Here is a 21,464-nt window from a genome sequence, read left to right as displayed (position 1 = left end):
TGGGGAGTCCAGAAGGACCCTTTCTCTATCAAATTCATAAACTTCTATGATTCTTCCACTGACAGTCACTTCTCAGCCTCATTTATTCCTGCAGCAGAGCCCACCACACACCCGCATAGTCTCCTCCCAGCACAGCTCCAAAAACACTCATCTGCCTGCATATTTTTAATCAGAAACTTTGGATTACTTCCTGCAGATTGCCTGTTTCACAGAGGAGGAGGGGATGCCACAGAGTCTTTTTGAAAGGATTGTTTAAATGATCGTTTGAGCCAAAAAGAAATCACCTTTTTATTCTTCAAAACAAAAGGCATTTTCAAGCCAGCTGATTGGAGTCTAAATTGCTCCACTCAGGAGAAGGGGAGGCATGTCTCCAGGTATACCCAGGTGGGCACAGTCTTTAGTGAGTGCGGATGGATGAGCTCTTCTGTACGGAATCCCTGAGGCTCACAGAGAAGGGATTTTTCAAATCCTGTCATTTCAAATTCCAGGTAAAATATTGGCATAGACAACGGAGTTTTCCAAAATCAACCCATCACTGGCTCAGATATTAATAGAAAATCAGGAGTCAAGAAAAGTGAGAAGGTAGAGATTTTAAAGTCATTCCTGGTTATTGTAACTAGTTAGAGAAGCAACACCCCCCCACCCCAAACCCCATCCTAGGCATCCATTGCTCACCCTTAGAGACTAATTGTTTTTAAGGGTAGCACCCTAAGGGTCACTAATTTAGCAAATTAACTGACATTCCTAGAAGAGCTCCATGGTGTGCCAGTAAATATTTACCCAGTTAGCGACACTTCAGACGATACCCCGAAATCGCTGGTCCACTCCCAAGGGGTGAGCAGTTTACTTTCAGGAAATGGATTACACACTTGTGGAGTCAGACCAACACCCAGGCTGCTCGGTTTCAACATACTTTAAAATGCAAAAGGGAACTTTCCTGCCTCAAACCTTTTCCAGATGGGCCAGGAGGGGTGAGTGAGTGGTCGAGCCCAGCAAAGCCTGCACGGCTGAGCATCACGGTGGTGGCCACAGGCTCGCGGTGGGTGGCTGATAAGAGGCATCCCCTGTGCCTGGAGAGAGATGCCTCCTGTACCCGCTCTGTTTGCATTTGCCAAACACCCACAAGAAACCAGGGGAATCTGTGAAAGGCCAGTGTGCTCAGCTGAGATGTGGCCCCACCCAGCGACCCCCCGCTTGCCTCTACTGGTTTCAGTTCCCCACCACAGCTGCCCACAGCTGTCTGGGAGATGGATCTGGGCCCGGGGAAGCAGCAGCAGGGGGTGGGAGTGGAATATGGCATGTTTTTTTAATCTGGACCTTTTTGCCCTAGCAGCCAAAACAGACCGTCAATAGGTCCACTCTACAGCTTTTGACTGGGGGCTCAGCTGGGGGCCTCAGAAGGAGACACTGGGGAGGGGGTGGCTAAGCATAGTCTGTGGTTCAGGTCTAGGCACCAGGTTTTCAAAGAGGCATTGAATGAAGCCAGAGGAGGGTGGCGAGGAAGCTGTGGGGGTCTAGAAATCACCTTATCTAAATATTAGTAGAAGGAACTGGAGATTTTTAGCCTTAACAAAAAATTAGAGGGATGGCTTTGTTGTGAAAGAGGGAGTAGATGTTTTGGTGATTTTTAATTGTAATAAAAATATACATAATGTTTGCCATTTTAATCATTTTTAAGTGTACAGTTCTTTTACATTAATTTTATTCACAATGTTGTGCTACCACTTCTGTCCATTTCCAGAACTTTTCATCACCCCAAACACAAACTCTTACACATTAAACAACTCCCCCCACTCCCCTAGCCCCTGGTGATGCCTGATCTACTCTGTCTCTGTGAATTTGCCTCTTCTAGGTTTCTTGTATACATGGAATCCTACAATATTTGTCCTTCTGTGTCTGGCTTCCTTCACTTAGCATAATATGTTCAAGGTTTATCCATGTTGTGGCACGTATCGGAATTGCATTCCTTTTAAAGGCTGAATAATATTCCATTGTATGTATCTACCACATTTTGTTTGTCCATTCAGCTGCTGATGGACATTTGGGTTGCTTTTGGTTATTGTGGACAATGTTGCTATTTATGTGGGTGTACAAGTATTCGTAGGTTTATTCTTCGTGGTTTCAGAAAGGCTGACCTTAGTTGAAGGGGACCAAGTTGCAAGCCGCCGATTTTGGCTTCAGCAATCGTAGTTCTCTTTGATGGTGGAAGTGGGCTCCCTGTGGCTAGGGAGTTAGCTCAGCCCAGGTGACCACCAGGGAGAAATCGTGGGGTGGGTCCCCCACAGCTGTAAGGAAGGGCCAGAAAATTCTGAGGGCCCTTCCATCTGCAGAATTCTGTTGCTCTCAGGCAGGTGGGTTGTGCCTCCTAAGGGAACCATCTAGAGAAAAAAGAAAGTGGTGTCTGATCAACTTTCCCGGGAGAAGAGAAAGGGGAAGTGGGATGGATGGTACATTATCTACCAGTCAGAAGAGGTGACTTGCTCTGTTCTGGACTTGAGAGCAGAGGTTGATGATGCTGTTAAGCTCATACAAAGGCTCTGTCTAGTCTTGAGGGGATCCTCCTAGAGTTCTTTAGAAAACTTTCTTGCATGCTAGAATGGGGGTGTCGGGGCAAGGCCTAGGGTCCTTAGCACAATCCCCTCTTGTCTGCCCAGAGAGGAAGGCTGCCCCCCTGGGAGACTGTTTGAACCCCATCTCAGTGTAGGTTATGCTGAGTCCATATCAGGGGTGAGGGATGGTGGAGAAGGCTGAATTGGGGCATGTGCAGGAGTGAATGCCAGCTGAGGTGAGAAGCCCCGGGATCCAACACAATTAGCTTCATTCTGTTACAGTTGGGGGTTTTCTTATCATTAGCTGGGGAGGCCTAGCCAGAGAATTCCAGTATTCCAGAGTGAGTTTAATTGTGGGTGATTTCATTCTGCCCTTTTTATGTTGAAGCCAGGGGCTTGCGTCATGTAACAGCGAATTCAGGGAGATTTTTATTTGCATGTGAATCATAGCTTTTCCAGCTGAATGTCACTTACTTGGAATTTTCGCCTGATTTTGTTTTTGTTTTTGTCTCTTGGTGTTTTTCCATCAGGCTCTTTGGCTAACCAGAAAAAAAAAAAAAAAAAAATAGAGGAAGGGCTCAATCTGACTGGAGCAGGGTTTGAGTTGGCAACTCAAAAAGGAGAGTATTATGAATGTGAAAAAAAGAAAACAGATGCTTTATTTTGCTTTGAGGGAGGGACTGAGGCCAAGTCAAATTGAGAGCTCTAATTTGGGAATGGTGTTATTACAGGTCATTGGGAGTTGGTTACGCTCTAAATTGGGAGGCCAGTCACATGAGGAAGCAGCAAAGGCGGATCACATGGGGAACGGTTGGGGCTCTTTTACAATGAAGTTTTATCTTATTTACTACATGGTTGAAATGTACATGTGTCATATTGAGAAACCAAGTCACCTTATTGGCCAGTGAGCGCTCCATTCCTTAGCCCATCGGTTGTTGCATACATAAGCCAGTTCTTCCGATATGTGTGCTTTCCGGGGCTTTATTTAGGTACTGGAATCTGTTCAGTGATTAGTGGAGCAAGCCATGTGCTAAAGGTTATATATCTGTTCTTCACCTTCACATCCAGGACTATTCTGAGGAGCTGCTTCCCTTTTTTCCAAAGGCTCTACCCATTTTGGATATCAAGGTCAAGACATTCTGATTGCTTTCAAAATAAATATATATCACATATTTAAGTATATATTTAAAAGTGATGATCTCAATTTATTTGATTACCTTTCATTTTCTTAGCACTGTTATCATCAGCTTGCAAAATGAAAACAAAAAAATAGATGGGTCCTACCCACCATGGGCATTAGGAACAGAGTCTTCCTCCTACCCCAAAACTGCAGGCTCTTGACATTCTTGGCATCTTGGGGGGGACCAGGAAGGGTTGCCTGTGATAAGCTGCTGATTTTTTTTGGAGAATCCCAGTTGGCTTTGTTAATGCCTAAAGCCCGATTCATTAGCCGTGTCTGAAATAAAAACAAAGCAGCCCAAGAAGAATATCTAGAATTCAGTGTCCAGTACAAACAAGTTGTGCTCATGGCCTAAATGGGGCACGTTACTAAGTCTGTGACACAGAGCATTCTGCTGGTGCCCGAAGCATGCGGGCCGGCGATGCTTGTGATCGAGGTTAGGAATAGAAGGTGTGTGGAAACTTTCTATAAAAGGCAGCCGGGTCCCCTGGACTGGTGTGGACAAGTGGTCAGGAAGCTCTGGCACTGCTCACGGCCATACCAAGGTGTTGCCCTATGACCTTGAGTGAGTTTCTCTGTGCCTCAGTTTCCCCAAAGCATCGTATTGGTTTTGTGGGGGGAGAATAAGGGCTTCCGGAGATGTATGAGATGTGAGATGTTATCGGGTAAATGGAGGGAGGGTGGTGTCACAGGAACTCAGATCAGGGCTGTGCTGCTAGCCTCCCCTCAGGCATCGCCCGCTGTGGGTGATGCCTCTGACATCACAATACCCAGCTGGACACTCAATAATGATGAGCGGTGCCCAGTGGCCACCAGAGCAGGGAAGAAAAGGGGGAGGGCAAAGTGGAGAGGGAAGAGATGGAGCAATCCCATATGTGATAATTCCATCAGCTCACAACGTTTTCAGCTAACACCTGGTTCTACTGTAATGCGTTCAGCTCCATACAACCTGTACAGCGTCTGTGACCTTCCCCCAAAACTCAGCAAAATATTATGGTCCTCTAATCAAGAGAATTGTGCTCCTGTTGCTGCACGTCTCGTGGTTCGTCGTCGGACCCGTGAGTTGGTACTTCACCAGACGGCTCTCCGGAGCAACTGTTTAGAGGTAATGCTCTGGCTCTGCGGTCCAGGCTCCCCTTCCTCCCGCAGACCCACCTCCACCCTGTTCCTTAGAGCAACACGCACGCACTCCAGAGGCCATGGAGGGGTGGCTGGTGAGGGGGTGATTCTAGGGTAAAGATGCTTTAAGACGGCAAGTCTCACCTTCGTTTTATTCCTCAGCTACCTCAGGCTTGGTCAGGCTTTATTGTTCTGATGGCGCCCTCAAAACCCAGTGGGCCAAACCGTGGCTCCCCTGTCTGGCCTTAGAAGGTGTTATCACTCCTTTAACATCGCTATTATTGGAAAACTCGAGATTGGCCCTGTCCTAGAAATATTATAGTATTTTGTTTGCTTATGTGTTGGTTATTATTTCTTTTTAATCCAACAACTTCCTCTCAAAAATAGGTTCTTACCACTCTTTGAATTGATTTCTCTTAACCATTCTCTTGGTAGGAAATTATTTTTCCCACCTGCTTTTCACATCAGCCTCAACCTGCTGATCGTCCAAAAGGTGGAAATCGGAGGCCATGATTTTCTCTTTGTTCCTTGGACCAGTGGTTCTCAAATTTAAGTCTGGATCTGAATCACTCAAAGGGGTTTTAAACACAAATAGAGTTTCTGATTCAGCAAATCTAGGGTAAGGTCCCAGAATGTGTTTTTCTAATAGGTTCCCAGGTGTGTGACCCCCTCTGCACTTTGGGAACCAGTGCCTTAGGGCTTTCTGGCTTTCCTGTTCTCCCCTCTCCTCCGCCTGTAGGACAGGGTCCCTTGGAGTATCAGCCTGATTCCTCAGATAATGGTAACTGTCATGAGCAATTATATAGTATCCACCATGGGCCAGACAATGGTCCCCATGCTTTATATAAATCAAACAATCCAAAGAGCACAAAAGTCCTATGAAGTAGCCCGTTTTCCAGACGAGAAAACCGAAGTACATGGAGTGGTTAAGTGACTTGCCCAAGGACACAATGCTAACCAAGTGGAAGATTGGGTTCAAACCCAGAGAATACAACTAGAATCTGTGCTCTCAATCACTTGGCTTTATTATCTTTTGTTTCCTTCCCCTCAAGTCGCTTAACGCACCTGCTACTCCTATAGTTCTTAGAAGTAAATATCTCAGACAGGAGCCCCAAGACAACCAAGCCCATTTTAGGTACTTGTCACCTGCGTCTTGGGGTCCGAATCTCCAGGCAGCTGGGCTTCCCATCTTTGTGTGTGTACGTGGAGGTGAGGGTGTCTCTTAGAGAACAATGGCCTTGGGAGGGGTGAAGGAGGGGGCTGATGCAAAGACACTGAGGAGCATCCACCTGTGAAGAGAGGCCAATGCTCACTTTCTATCAGTGTCCCTCCACTTCTGCCTTGGACCAGAGTCACGAGTCTGTTGCTGACAATAGCATCCTAACCAGAGGCACATGCTCTGCTGTGTCATCAGCCATGATAGAAAAGTGCATGTAATTTTTGTCCAGTCTGGCCCAATAAGCCGACATGATTGGGCAAGTGAGTAGGGGACACAAGTGCAGATGCTGTCCCTGCCCTTTAGTAGGGTCTCACTGGGGAGAAAATGCTGCACAAGCATGTACGTCATCGAGGTAGACTGTGCGGTAGAGAGAAGGCAGTGAGGGCTAGAGTAGATCATTGGGATCTGAGGAGGGAAGTATAGTCTTAAACTATGTTGTGGGTGATGGTGCAGGGGCAGGCGGGAGAGGGTTTGGACATATAGGGTGTGTATCTACAGCCCAGAATGTTTAATGATAAGTAACAATCTCTTTTAAGATTTAAGCAGCCAAAGGTTAAGTTCCCACTTGTATAGTGATAATTGATTAAGCTCTGCATGTTTTTCTAGTACAAAATGTGTTGGCTGCTGGCTATATGTCTGCTGCAGGTTCTGGGGTTACTTTAGAGAATGAATCTACTCCTTAGCTGCCTGTTGGTTCTATAAATGGAGACCTTTGTAAATTATTTCTCTACCCCTCTTGTTTGATTCTCTCCAAGTTCTTTGTATTGCAGATATTTCTGTGGGGTACAAAACTTCTCCCATGGCTATTTCTGACCCTGCACACCCCATCAAAAAGAGCAGATCCTAGCCATATACATTGATAAGGGCTCAAAGGTAAATAATGGATGAATACATATATCCACCTCCAAAGGTGGTGGTGTAAAGTCAGATTAACACAGAACAGGTCACTGCCGTCACTCCCAGCTCTGGACCAGTGCGGCCTAAGTCCTGTTGCTGTTTTTGTGTCTTCCCTTGGTTTAGAATTCTAGCTTGTATGTTTGAGATTCAGGAAGGGTGAGTGAGAGGTGTAATAGCCCTGAGCTCTTGTCTCCCCTGCAACATTCCCACAAAGTCTGCTGAAGCAAAGGGTCTCGTCTGGTTAGTCCCCGTGATTCTGGTCCAGTCGCTGACCTAGGGGTCTGTTTTAATTTCACGGTGGGATGACCAGAAGGAGGGAAATGACCTCGGCCATTTTCATTCCAGATTAGAGAACTTTGTCCGTCACCATCGTCCTTTCTAACTTTTCTCCTTACCCCACTTCCCCGGAGAACTTCAGATACTAAAAAGTAGCTCCCTTTCTCAAAAAAATCTGAAAAAATCTTATTCTGATTGCATCCACAGACCACTAACCTGAAAACGAGCTCAGTGCACAAATCACAGGTGATAAGAAGCCGCTTTTCTGCCTACCTTTCTTTGTGTAAGTTCCTGGAATCGGCTGCTAGCTCAAGAGAAGCAGGAGGGGAGGTGTGCCTCTAACTCCCTCTGCAGGGCTGTGCCTAGTGAGGACTGGCGAGCTGGACTGGCTGTGTCCTGGGACAGGTCACCCAGCTCTCCTTGTGCGGTTCATTTGTGACTGTGGATTCCAATATCCTGCCTCCACAGAACTGTTCTTTCTCTCCTCAGTAGAGTAACTTGTATTTCAGATTTCATACCTAAATGAGTGGTACAGAAATTTTACTGTCAACTTTTCTAACATGCATATTTTTTTAGGAATATATATGTGCCATTCCTTGGCAACAATACGTACATAGTTACACACATCATGGGACTCTTACATTCACACTTATACCTTAGATTCTTATCCCTCAAGATGCGGAATCTTGTCTCTTAAGTCATTGAGCAAATTCCTCATTATTTTAGAAAGTGTGGGACCCAGTGACTCAACAGCCCAGGCTCGTTTAAAGACATAGAGTGGCTCCCTGTTGTCAGAGGTGAAGCTTGTTCACCCTGACCCTCCCCTGCCTTTGTGAGGTTTATAAAACTGTTGTGTGAAGTGCCTGTTGTTCACTTTGGGCTGTTGGATTGGGCACTGACTATTCTTTTGTGAGTTGACCTCTTTATGAGTCCTCCCAAGACACTCCTTTGTTGACTCTGTTGGACATTGCCAAGGATTTTGGTCTTGAAGTTCGTGAACAAATATTATTGCAATTAGGCTGCGTGGACCATGGTGCGATCCTTTCGAGGTTCTCATTTCTAGTGCTTCTCATGGAACAAGGCCTGAATCTAAGTGCACAGCAGGTCCTCGAATACCATCGTTTTGTCCATTGTTGTTTTGCTATCATGTTAATGAGGGAAAAAGTTGATTCTGGGCTGTGGCCAGTGCCTGCGTGGCATTTGCATGTTCTCCCCGTGTGTGTTCACTCTGGGTACTCCCACGTCCTAATCCTAAAGATGTACACGTGAGCTGCACTGATGTGTCAAGTTGTCCCAGCATGAGTGTGGGTGGGTGGTATGAGTGTGAGTAACCCTATGATGGAAGGGCGTCCTGTCCAGGGTCGGTGCCCGCCTTGCACCCTGAGCTCCTAGGATAGGCTCCAGCCACCCACGACCCTGAACTGGAACAAGCAGGTTGGAAAAGAAGTATCTTATTTGTTTTTATTAATGTTTCTTAAATGTATGTACAGCTCACATTTATTTCAGTGTTTAATGTAACAAGCATTTTGGGTCTTAATTTAGAAGATTTGTGATATATTTCCTACTAGAAATTTGTGGTCGGAACTTAACTCTTGTTTATATCAATTAGCGGATGGTAAAATTGGTTTCATTCTACGTCGCTTTGATTAAATTCACAGTTTCCAAGAACCTATCGCCGATGTTAAATGAGGACTTACAGTAGCAGTACGAAGCGTGCTTCTCCCCTTTGCGAGGTTGGCAGGAGGATTGCTAATTCATTATTTTGAATCGCTATTGGAGAGTCATTTTGTGGTGTGTGGGGTTTTGTCGGCGGTGGCCTGGGAGTGCGAGAGCGGCACTGGAGATTAGTGAGTGGGAAAGCTTCCTGCTTTTAGAGCATTTATAGCCGCTCCTCTGAGGGGTTTTTTGGTATAAAAAACTAGCTGAATGTGGTTTGCAAGGATTTGTCTTGCATTTGTCAAGAGTAAGGGTAACATTCTCTTCATCTCTAGTTTATACGACCCTTAGGAGACCTGTTCCTATGAGGTCTTATTAGAACATAATCACTTGTGGCTAAAACATTTGGACATACAACTGCCTTAACACAATTCTGTTGGCATTGGTTTTCTTTCTTCAACAGATGTTTGCAAGAGTGTATTAAATACACTCGATTCTGCTGTCTCAGCCTCTCAGATCTTTATCATGTAGATTACTTTAATTGGTGTCAGTTACAATCAGGACAAGTACCCATTATGCTTTTGTTTTCTAGCACACAGCGAAATTTTCCATCCTAAACAGAATATTGGGAAGGGGAATGTAGTAAAGATTTTGAAAATTGAGCTAATTATTTTATTTTCCTCCTTTATATGTTCTTGTTTTTATTTGCTGTTAAAGCTAAAAGTGATCAGAATTCTGCAGAGTTAAAAGAGAAAGGTGACTGAATAGTTTTGGGTGACAGTTGGTACCCACTATTGTTTGCAGGTCACCTAGTCCATCGGTCTTCATCTAAAAAAAAATTCTAGGAAGTGCCTAAGATTTGGACTAAGAAACCCTAAAGTTTAATAAACCACTATTAAACAAAATGCTTGGCATGATTCTATGTAGCCACTAAAATTGTGATTAAAAAGGAAATGTGGAGACAACTCCGCTACCTTCATAGAGCTTATGGTCTAGTAGAGAAACACAGAAAATAAATGATCCACATGACCAGTACTATAGAGAAAAATAAAGCAGGGTGGGGGGGATAAGGGAATGTAGGATGAGGGGGTGATGTGGGCAATTTAAAATACTGTGGACAGAGGAAGTCTCACCAAGAAGGTAGCATTGGTGCAGACAGAACTGAGGGGAGCTAAATGTGGATCTTGGGGAAAAGCAGTTTAGGCAGAGGAAAGAACAAACACAAAGGTTGGGAGGTAGATACATGTCTAGAATGTTAAAGGAACATCAAAGGAAGTCAGAATGGACTGAAATGAATGAGGGACATATCAGGGATGGGGGTCTAGATCATAGAGGGGCCGACAGGCCATTTATGGCTCTTACTCAGTATAAGATAGGAAACCATTGGAATATTTGATCAGAGAAATGACATGACATATCTCCTAGTATATCTGGTTGATCATCTGGTTGTTACACTGATAATAGACTGCTGGGGGTGGGTAAAATGCAGAAATTTGGTGAGAGGTAGACAGATTCTGGATATATTTTGGAGGTTGGGTAGACAGGATTTGTTGACATTAAATATAGGATGTGAGAGAAACAATTGTCAAGGATACTCCAAGGTTTCAACCCGAGCAAATAAATAAATAGATGGAAAAGTCATTTGCTGAGCTAGGGATGACAAAGGAGCAGATCTAGTGAATAAGAGCACGTGTTCAGTTTCGGACATGTTAATTTTGAGATCATCTGAGTAGAGATGCAGAGGATGCAGTCAGCATATATGAGTCTGAAGCTCAGAATGAGACCTAGGCTAGAGGTACAGATGTGGGGAGCAAGGCCAGAGGTCAGAACTGAAGCAAGTGGGTTAGGGAGCTGGCCTATTTTATGTGCCTGCTGTGAATGGGCAGCCTCAGACTATAAGAGTTGGTCATGGCCAGGAGAAGGGTAGAAGTCTGAAGGTCAATCCCAACCCTAATTTGAGCCCTTAGCTGACATTTCAGGACTAATTCACTGTAGGCCTGAGGTCCTTCAGGAGCAAAAGAGTCCCCCTTGATCACTCAGGCATGCCAGTACTACCCAGGAAAAAAGTGACCAAGATGGAAAGTCCTCATTGAAGAGATGACCAGATCCCTCTGGAGCAGCAAGTGGGTCACTGTAGGTGTTGGGACCAGAGTTTCCTGGTTCTTGCCCTTTGAGGATGGTCACATGCTTATGAATGGCCAGTATCTAACAGCCTTCATGCTCTCAAAGAAAGCTCCAGTGGTTATAATAGGCCATGGAGTCCACTCCATAGATGCCTGCCTTTTCTAGTGAATTCAAGGGGTAGTAGCATTTTGAGTGATTTTTACCAAGTTAACTATTGCTGCGTAACAAATTACCCCAAAACTTAATTTAATGGCTTCACATAATAACATTTATCTTAGTTTTCTGAGGGTCAGAAATTTGGGACAGCTTAGCTGGGTAGTTCTGGCTTAAGGTCTTTCATGAAGTTGTCAGAAGCTGGAGATTCCACTTCTGAGTGGCTCACTCCCATTGCTGGCAGTTGGTATTGGCTGCTATTAGGAGGCCTGAGTTCCTCCCCACATGGGCCTCTCCCGGGGCTGCCTGAGTGTCTTCATACTTAGTGTGGCTAGCTTTCCCCAGAGCAAGTGAACCGAGAGAGTGAGGTGGAAGCTGCAATGCCTTTTATGGCCTAGTCTCAGAACACCACCTCCACACTCTTGATCATGTGGACCTGCTCAGGTTCCTTGTGGGAAGAGAGTACACAAGGGCCTGAAAACCAGGGGCCCATCTCAGAAGCCAGCAATCACCCTCCTTGGAAATAGGGAGAAGGTTCCTATTTTTTTAATCCTTTGTCTGCTCTAAGCACAACTTGTAGCTGTAGGAGCTGTCACTCCATACTATTTAGGTCCCCCATCACCAGTGGTCTAATCCACATCTCTTGCAGGGCTCCACCAAATTATGGGGTTGTTTCTCTAGTCATCTCAAACACAAGAAAGTGCCTTGGGAGACAGTAGGCAAGTACAGGTGCCAACACAAGAATCCCACTGTTTGCCATGAGCATTTGCCATTTTTCCCCCTGATTTTTTTTCGGGTGCCCTGTCAGCTCATCAAATACGTAGTGTGAGGTGTTAACACTGGCCATCTGTCCTTGAGTTGTGCAGAGTTGCACTGTTTAGAAGCCTTTATTACATGACATGTCTAGGATTGAGTTTGTACCACAAATTCTTCCAAGGAACATTTGACCACTTAAGACCACAAGTATTCCCTCCTTTTAGCACATTTACTTAATATATACTTCTTGTATATGTGAACTTAATTTCGAAACATTTCTTGCATGAGCAAATTGCCTAAATACACTGGTGAGATGGTAAATGTTATTAAACTGAAAACAAGGGTATAATAAAATAGCAATTTCAGGGTAATTTACTAACAACTGGAGCCCTTAAACATTGACATACTGTTGTGTAGTACCATTGTGTAGTAATAATACCAGACTTGGCATTTAAACATACTCTTTGTCACTCCAAGAATCATTGAGACAGTTTCCTAATCCTCATTGTCCTTAATTATAGCTCTTCTAAGATTTTTTTACTACTCCTTGTCACTGGTTTATAAATTATAAATCATTAACTTTTACCCTCGTAAAACATCCAGCAAACTCTTACATCTCTGGTATTTATCCAAAGAAATAATAGAGTATTCAGAGAAAGTAATAGAGGTGAGTTGGCATCACTGAACCTTGCTGTTCTTGGACTTCCATTCTGGCAGACTGTCTGCTGAATAGAACAATTTTGGGGTGGATAATAATAGAAACTGCCTTGCAGAAGTGATCAATTAATTGAAAATTTTGAGGATGCTTGGGTCTTCTCCAATAAGGAGAATCCATTGAATGCACATCTCAGTAAAAGCTCTTTTCTCTCTGGAAGGTGGTGTGGATGCCACAAAGAAGGCCAGTGGGCAGCTGGGCAGGACTGAGCCTTTATGTATCAAGTCCCCACATGTAGGACCTGGCTTCTGTTTGAAGATGGAGATGCTCACTCTCATCAGTGCCCTGGGGATGCTCACCCTGAGAGATTGATGCAGTACTAACTAGAAAGTAAGGAAGTAGAGCCTGCAATGCTGGCTTATTAATTTGCCAGGAGGAGCCATCATCAGAGGGACCGGATGTACTCAAAGTCCATATAATCAGCGCAGCAAGGCCACGACAGGGAGCCAGATCATAATCAGAAGCCATCTATTAAGTTGCCCTGAAAAATCATCATCACAGAATCTAGAAATACCTCCAGTTTGTGTGATCAGTTCATTCTTCCCCTGAAGGTACCTGGGAAGTGAAATCATAGTCCAAAGGTGGTTTGGTGAGGGGATAATCAGGATGAGGGAGGTTAAGTGAGACTAAGTGGCAACAGGTTAGCTTCATGAGTTCATTTCTCATTGAGAATGACTTTGCCTGAAAGACTGAACTACTGAAAGCCAAATGCCTAAAACTTCCTTTTTTCTAGAGGGGCACTTGGATAGGTGGATTAGTTTAATTATCTTTGGCCACACAACAAGGTACCCAAAATTTAGCAGCTTAAAACAACAATGAACATGTTACCACACACGGTCTGTGGATTAGTAATATGGGTGATTCTAGCTCAGGGTCCCTCAAAATGTTGTCTGGAGTGCAGCCATCTGAAGACTGAGCCAGTGCTGGGAGTTCTGCTCTGAAGATGGTTCCCTTACATTACTGGCAGGTTGGTGCTGACTGTTGGCAGGAGGTCCCTGTTCCTCACCACCAAGAGCTCCCCCTATTGGGTTGCTTGAGTGTCCACACAGCATGGCGGCTGACTTCCCCCAGAGTGAATAACCCAAGAGAGCAAGGCAAAAGCTGCAGTGCCTTTTATTACCTAATCATGAAGTCACACACTGTCACTGTACTTTCTATTTGCTGGAAGTGACTCAGCAGGTCCAGTCTTCACTCAGAGGGAAGGGAATTAATTAGGCTCCACCTTTTGGAGAGGAGTGTCAAGGAAATTGTAGACTATTTTAAAACCACAATAGGTATCACCTACATTGTCTCTGTAATTCTTTTTTTTCTACATTTCAATAGCTGACCAACTCTTCTGATCTATGTACTCTATTGATATATTTACATTATTATATTTATAAAGATAATACACATATACTAATTTTATATGTAATTATGTATGTATATAATTATATATACTATAAGTAGTAATGTATTTAGCTCATATCCAAGCTTTTCTAGCATGATAACCCTTATGCATCTTATGCTAATTTGCATACTCCAGCCACCTCACTAGCCAAGGGACCTGGGACAAGTTCCTTGACCTCTCTGTGCCTCTTTGTGTCCTTATTTGTAAGATAAGACTATAGGACCTACCTCCTGAGCTTCTTGTGAGGGTTCAATGAGTAATATGACAGCACTTAGAAGAGTGCCTGGCATACAGGAAACATGAGGTACTGTTAGCTAGCAGCCTGGCTGCTGTAGCAGTAACAGAAACAGTCTGATCCAGGAGGCGTAGCTACCCCTCAGAAGGCAGTAGCAGGTAAACAAAAGTCATAGTTGTCTTCCTGGCCGTGTCACAGCCCCACACCATCCAAGCACTGTCCCAAGGATAGAGGAAGAACTGTTTCAGGCCTGGAAGGGACCGGGGCCAGCAGCCTCTCGCTTCCCTTTCCTCTTTGCTATGCTTGTTGCTCCCCTGGAACCCAGGCAGAGAGGGCTTGCATGGACATAACATATTTAGTTTGTACTCCGAGTCCTATTTACGCTTTGTTTTTGTTGCTGATTTTTTTTTAGACTGACCTTTTGTGGAAGGGTACAATATCCAAATGGGAAGTGACCTAGCAGAAAGTGAGGGAGTTCCTTCGCCCCATGAATTTTTCTTCAAGGTTGTTCCCAAATTTTATTTTTAAACACATTTTTTCCAGGGCATACACTAACCACATTTGATCAGTGTTGGCGTCGGACAGAGAGTCATCTTCCCCTCAGGCCCTTTTGCTTCTTGCCGGTGCCTCTCGAGCAACTTAGGCTTAATGATGAGTCTTTGTGCTCATCCCAAGCATATTCCTGATTTATAACAAGCCGGGTGTTTGCTGAAAAAGTATTGATGAGAAATTTAGGGTTGGCGCTTTTTTCATCTCCCAGAGTGACTTAAAGGGAGGCTATACCTAGTGGAATGCATAAGGGTTGCCTTGTGTCAGGTGGCAGCTAGCTAAATATAGAATCAGGGAGCCGGGAGGGACCTGCCGAGGTCATCTGTGCCCTCCCACCCGCCTCCCCATCTGAATGGCTCTAGTCCTGTGCTAGCAGTTTAGTAGCCACCAGCCACACGTGGCTTCTGAGCACTTCGGCTGTGGCTAGTCCATGCTGAGATGTGCTGTTGGTGGTAAAATACATCCTGCATTTCAAAGACTTAGTTAATACAATGAAAATGTTTCATCAGTAATTTTAGGTTAATTACAAGTTGAAATAACAATATTTTGATATATTGGATTAAGTAACATATATCATTGAAGTTAATTTCACCTCCTTTATTATTTTTTTTTTTTACTTTGTATACTAGGAGATTTAAAATTCCTTATGTGGAATTCCATATTATATTTCTATCTGCTTCCTAGACCACCTAGCTCTCCTCTTCAGGCCCCCAGGACAGACCGGAGAGCCTTTCTCGGGACTCCCCTGGGTCTTCTTTCACTCTGGCACTTGGTTCTTCTCACATCCCATCTTAATCTCTCCCGCTTCAGCCTGAAGACTTCCACTTCCAACAGTTGGCTGTTCATCTCCTTATGAGATGTCCACTGGAAAGGAGTCAAGCACCTCTTCATATTGTTCTATTATAAGCTTAATACCCCCATGTTCTTTTACCTTTTGACTTTGTACCCCTTTTCCAACTCTGATGGTGTTTCATGACCTTCCCTGGGTCATCTCCAGTCAATTATAAAACTCACTATACAAAACCATCCAATAGCGCTCTACTGTGGGCCTGATTAATGCAGAGAGAAGTAGAAGGAATCATTTTCACCATCAAGTACTTGCATGGTTTTTCTGATACATTACCTCATTTAATCCTACGACACAAGGAGAGCACATGCTCTTGGTAACACTCTTGACTGATGAGGGAGTTGAGGCTCAGAGACGTTAAGTAATTAATTGACCAAGGTTCCGCTCAAATTAAGTGGCAGATCTGGGATTCGTGCCCAGTGTTGCCTGACTCGAAAGCCTTTATTTTTTCATTACAGACCTCGCCTGATACTTTTCTCTGAATACACCCCTGTGGTCCTGAGAGACCTTAGAGTACACGGCTGATACATTTGCAACTTATGGTCAGTGATGCCTCTGGAGTTTATTCTGATGTTTGTGCCTTGCTAGCATTGTGAAGCCCTTCTGCTAAATTCCAGAAACCCTTTTTCAACCCTGCAGATACTGTGTGAAAGCCAGTGGGACTGCCTGTCCTTGTAGGGTCATCAGTGGGCCAGAGTTGAGGTCTCCAGGTGTCTGGAATGGCTTTTCTAAAAGGGAGCTTTCTTTCCTGTGGCCCCAGGTCCTGTGGATAACTATCAGTCCCCAGAACAAGCTACTTCTCAAAGGCCAATCAAGGCGAAGTGCACTGTTTACCCATGTTTACCTAAAGGCAACAAGTTTGTGTTTTGATCAGAAGGGATAAGAAGGATCCTTTTGAGTGTGTTAAAAACAGATCTTCATTTTGAAGGCATTATTCAAAATGAAACAAACCAGTCACAAAAGGACAAATACTGTGTGATTCCACTTATATGTGGTCCCCAGAGTAGGCAAAGTCACAGAGACAGGAAGTAGAATGGTGGTTGCCAGGGGATGGGGGGAGGAGGGGATGGGGACTTATTGTTTAATGAGCACAGAGTTTCAGGTTGGGAAGATGAAAAAGAAATCTGGAGGTGAATGAATGGTGATGATGGTTGCGCGACATTGTGAATGGACTTAATGTCACTGAACTGTACACTTAAAAAATGGTTAAAATGGGCCTGGCTGGTGTGGCTCAGTTGGTTGGGCATCGTCCTGTGCACCAAAAGGTTGCTGGTTCGATTACTGGTCAGGGCACATGCCCAGGTTGCGGGCTTGATCCCCAACGGGGCATGCAGGAGGCAGCCGATCAATGTTTCTCTCTCTGTCTCCCTCTCCTTTCCTGTCTCTCTAAAAAAATCAATAAGCTATTGTTTAAAAAATGGTTAGAATGGTAAATATAATGTTATATATATTTTACCACAATAGAAATAACCAAACAGATCTTGTGTACCTAGAGAAAAAGAGCTTGCTTCGCGCGTGGTCAGAGGCGGGCCTCGGGTCCATTGCTCCTTTGAGACTTGAGCTCACAGTCGTTTTCTGAGTCAGCTTCTCGTACACAAGGTACAGGCTGACTTCACGAGGGTGAGGGGAGTCCTTTTTCTTTTCTTGACAGGTTCTCAATCTAAGAAGTTCTACCAACTTCACACAAATGCTTTTCCCAGGTCTCAAACCACTTTTCCACAGATGTCTGGAGCTGGGGGTGGGGGTGGGAAGCAAGCTTGTCCTCACGGGCTCAGGTATATGGATCCTTGATTATACTTGCTTTTTATAGAGATTTTCTTCTCCTAGCTCCCCCTCCCCCGTCTATCTGAGGATGTGGCTAGGCTTTTCTAAGAAAAAATACACATAAGCACGAAAAAAACAGTACTGTAATTCTGTAGTTGTAGCCTCTTTGGAGACCGAAATGAGAATTAGACTGAGGACCCACACATCTAAGAACGTTTGCCCCGTGTTTCACTGAAGTCACTGCCCCCTGACAACCTGAGGTCAGTTTTCCAATCCGATGCAGGGGCTGTTTTGAGAGAATTTAGCCAGGGTACATAGACTGGGACGCTAATCCACAGGCATTCTCTTTACAGTGTGGTGTTCTGTGTCATTGTGGCTGTGTTTACTTATTTGCCCTGTATATTTTTCTTTCCAGGAATCATTAACCAATGGCAACAGGAATCCAAGGATAAAGTGATTTCCCTCCTGTTAACTCACCTGCCTTTGCTGAAGCCAGGAAACCTCGACGCAAAAGTAGAGTATATGAAACTGCTGCCCAAAATCCTGGCGCACTCTATTGAACACAACCAGCACATCGAGGAGAGCAGGCAGCTGCTGTCCTATGCTTTGATACATCCGGCCACCTCCTTGGAAGACCGCAGTGCTTTAGCCATGTGGCTGAATCACTTGGAGGACCGCACGTCAACCAGCTTCGGTGGCCAGAACCGAGGCCGCTCGGACTCTGTGGATTATGGGCAGACGCACTACTATCACCAAAGACAGAACTCCGACGACAAGCTCAATGGGTGGCAGAACTCTCGGGATTCTGGGATTTGCATCAACGCCTCCAACTGGCAGGACAAAAGTCTGGGGTGTGAGAACGGCCATGTGCCCCTCTACTCCTCCTCATCCGTCCCCACCACAATCAATACGATCGGAACCAGCACAAGTACAAGTAAGTCCCCTGGAAGCCCTTTGGCGCAGTCTGGTTTGGCGACTTGCTGTGTGTGGCATGCCTGCTGGGAATGTCTGCTCTGAGCACCGGTAACCCCGGGAGAGAAGGGCTGATTGGAATTGGCTGTGGGAAAGGGGTCTTTGGACCCCACCTTTGTTGCTCTTTTGACTCTGGAAGGATGAAATGCTGGGCAGGTAAAAATGATTGATGGTCCAAATTTGGGTTACAAATAGATTTTTTAAAATTTAAAAATAAGAATAAGTGATAAAAGAAGGAAACATCCTGTTTCCACAAATAGAAATGCCTTTCATCCACGTGTCTTTCACCCCCGGGTCTTTGGATTTGCCAAGATGCTGTTATGTGTGATTTTCCAAACCTCAGTCTAACCCCTGGTTAACCAGACAGCCTCATGGGCTTTGTGCATTTTCTCTTTTTTCCCTCTTTCTTTTTACCTTTTTTTTAAATTTAAATTTCACCCTGGAATGTTCCCTCCCTTGCATTTCCTGGTGTTATCCCCTGTTGTTGGGGGCACTTTCCTCCTGGCCAGGGGGAGCAGGTTTGCTAACTGAGAATGCCGCTCTGTGCTGTGGCCTGGTGTGAATGCTGTGTGGCCTTGTCTTGCTCAGTCTAACCCCTTAGGACGTGGGTCAGGACCTGCTTTGCAGGGGGCAGGGAGTAAAGGACAACCTCCTGCTCTTTTGACCATGAAAGCAAAGTACCCGCTGACAGCTGGGCCTAAGGCTGGAGTCTTCTTAAAATGCCCTTGGTGCTTCTACAAAGTAGCAACTGGGGAAGAGTGGGCGGTCACCAAACAGAAGCCCTTGATGCTAGTTTGCGTGTGTCTGTGAATACAGTCTCAGTGCTGAGATGACTTTCTCGGGTGTGGGGCGGGGAGCTTCTGCTGTTAGAACTCATGTGCCTGCCAATATGCAGGAACCCCCACCTAAAAGATAGAAGAGTATTAAGAATTGGAAGGCTTCTTGGCCTTTACCTCCACTTGGATCTTTTGGCTAATGGGCCTTTTAAAATGGTTTTCTCACATATGGAGGAGTGTTGACTGTAACTCAATTGAAACAGTACCTTAGTGAAGTAACCAAGGAAATACCTAAGATACTGCATTGATGATGCTACAGTATTAGGCTTTAAATTCTTTTTTCTGTTTACATTTAGATATCAATAACTTGCACATTTTGAGAATTAGGTGATTATTACATCATTAATTTATTATGCCAGAGATTCTGGTGATGGACTAGTCTTTTTCACTGACTAGTAATCTGGGGAGCAGTTTGGCTAGCCTCTGTGTGATGAGAGTGATGGCTGGGGCTGTGAGAGCAGACAGTGCAGGCTGGGGTGACGGAGCTGCTTGGCCCAGGCTTCCTGGGTCAGTGACAGAATCTAGTAATTGTTACAAAACTCTTTGCTAGTGGGAGAGACTCAAGCTCTGAGCCACTTGCCTTCTCAAAACTTGGTCTTTTGCATTGAAAGTGTTGATTTGATGTCATTTGTCTTGAAACCTGTCTTGGGTCACCACATTTCTTTCTCTACTGACTTACGCATTCAGGGTTTGGTCTTGACAAGATTAGCACCTTTGAGATAGTATCAAATTGTAGTTAGCAGGTACTTTTATTCTTCACTGTGGCCACCTAGCTTCACAGAGAGGAGGAAATACAGAGGTGACTGTCCTGGCCTCCCAGATTTTTGGGTCTCTGTGTAGTACTTGAGTAGAAAAGGACCTGAAGATTTAATAAGATAACTAGATTGCGTATCGCAGGAAGGAGAAAAGAGTCGGAGCCCTGTTCCAGAGCAAAGAAGAGCTTAGATCTCTCCTCCATAAAGTTTCATTCAAACACTTAGGCCATGTCAACGTTTGTATTTCAGTAATATCTCTTTAACAAAACATTAATGTCATTGCTTTATTTTCTTCTGCATTGTCTACAGAGGCTAAACTGTGTTTGTCAAAACTGCAAACCTTTGGGGTCATTCATTCACTCATGCCTCTCTCAAATATATCCTGAGCACTTGGGAGGCAGCTTGACCAAGTGGAAAAAGCAAGGACTTTGATGTCCACGCCCTCCTGGGGTAAAATGTCAGATCTACAATTTGTTCGCTACAAGTTGGCCACATTACTTAACCTTGCGGAGCAAGGTCTCTAGCTGTAAAGTGGGAACATCCATATCTACCTTCAAGGGCTGTGGTGAGGCTGAATGAGATTGTGCGTGTAATTGCCCATCCCTGGCCAGAGCTGGCAGCAGTAAGTGTCTGCTAAGTGAATAGAAGGCAGAGACTAGGAAAGACAGTGAGGAGCGAAGTGCAAACACGGTATGCAGACACTGTCCTCTTTTGCACCCTCTGATGGTCACCTGATTAAAGCACCTTTCCCGAGCCCCGCCGTGCAGAGTGGTCCAGTGGGCCTTTCGGCCTTTCACTGCAGTACAGAAGGGCTTAGACTAAAGGCGGGCCTCTTCCACTACATTGAAGAGCTGCATTTCTCCTTTCAAAGTGGAAAAAATATTGGCACAAAACAACCTGATTGTAAGTAAAGAACTGAAATCAATTAGTGCTTCAGATCCTCAAATTATCACCCACATTAATGACAGTTAACGAAAAGAAGCTAATCACCCCCTTACGGTTTTTTGTTTTTAACCTTGGTCGACTCCACTAATATTTTATTCCTTTGGTCATTGTACTCCAGCAAAATGCCGTAGCATTCGTGGCCTCCTCCCTGTGTGAATTCTGAATCATGCAACTTCCCCACAAACACTTGTTTCATATCTATAGAGGCTTATCGCTGTGTTCGAGCCCGTGGGAATACAAGGGAGCTTAAGGAAAGCATTTCCCCCTTCAGGGAGCCTATAACTACGAGGAGAAAGAAGACGTATCAATCAGCCTCCCAATTACAAATTAAATGTTCCCTTTTCCTCAGACTTTTATCCACAGAAATTTTACATAACAGTCCATGAGTTACATAAAAATGTAGTTTAAAAAACCTCTAAGAGCTGCCACAAGGCAATATAGGGTTGTTTCAGCTGAATGGGGAGGGGTCTATTGTAAGTTACTGTGAATGTAGGGAATGGCGAAATCCTTGTGAACTGAAGGGTCAG

General features: G+C 44.7%; 1 protein-coding gene across 3 annotated transcripts in view; it reads left to right on the top strand.

The window, feature by feature from the left end:
• The window catches only part of SAMD4A (sterile alpha motif domain containing 4A), a 199,816-nt gene that overhangs the window by 102,193 nt on the left and 76,159 nt on the right, over positions 1 to 21,464 (top strand). For 2 of the 3 annotated variants that reach the window (XM_087820349.1, XM_087820356.1), the window contains one exon: positions 17,845 to 18,363. In XM_087820349.1, coding sequence (XP_087676475.1) covers positions 17,845 to 18,363 — 519 coding nt within the window. Of the gene's footprint in view, positions 1 to 16,123; positions 16,208 to 17,844; positions 18,364 to 21,464 lie in introns of all 3 variants that reach the window. The other variant, XM_087820363.1, reaches the window with a different exon arrangement.

Source organism: Miniopterus natalensis, chromosome 1 (assembly GCF_054644295.1).
Source record: "Miniopterus natalensis isolate mMinNat1 chromosome 1, mMinNat1.hap1, whole genome shotgun sequence".
Lineage (NCBI taxonomy): Eukaryota > Metazoa > Chordata > Mammalia > Chiroptera > Miniopteridae > Miniopterus > Miniopterus natalensis.
This window is presented reverse-complemented; position numbering and strand designations above follow the sequence as displayed.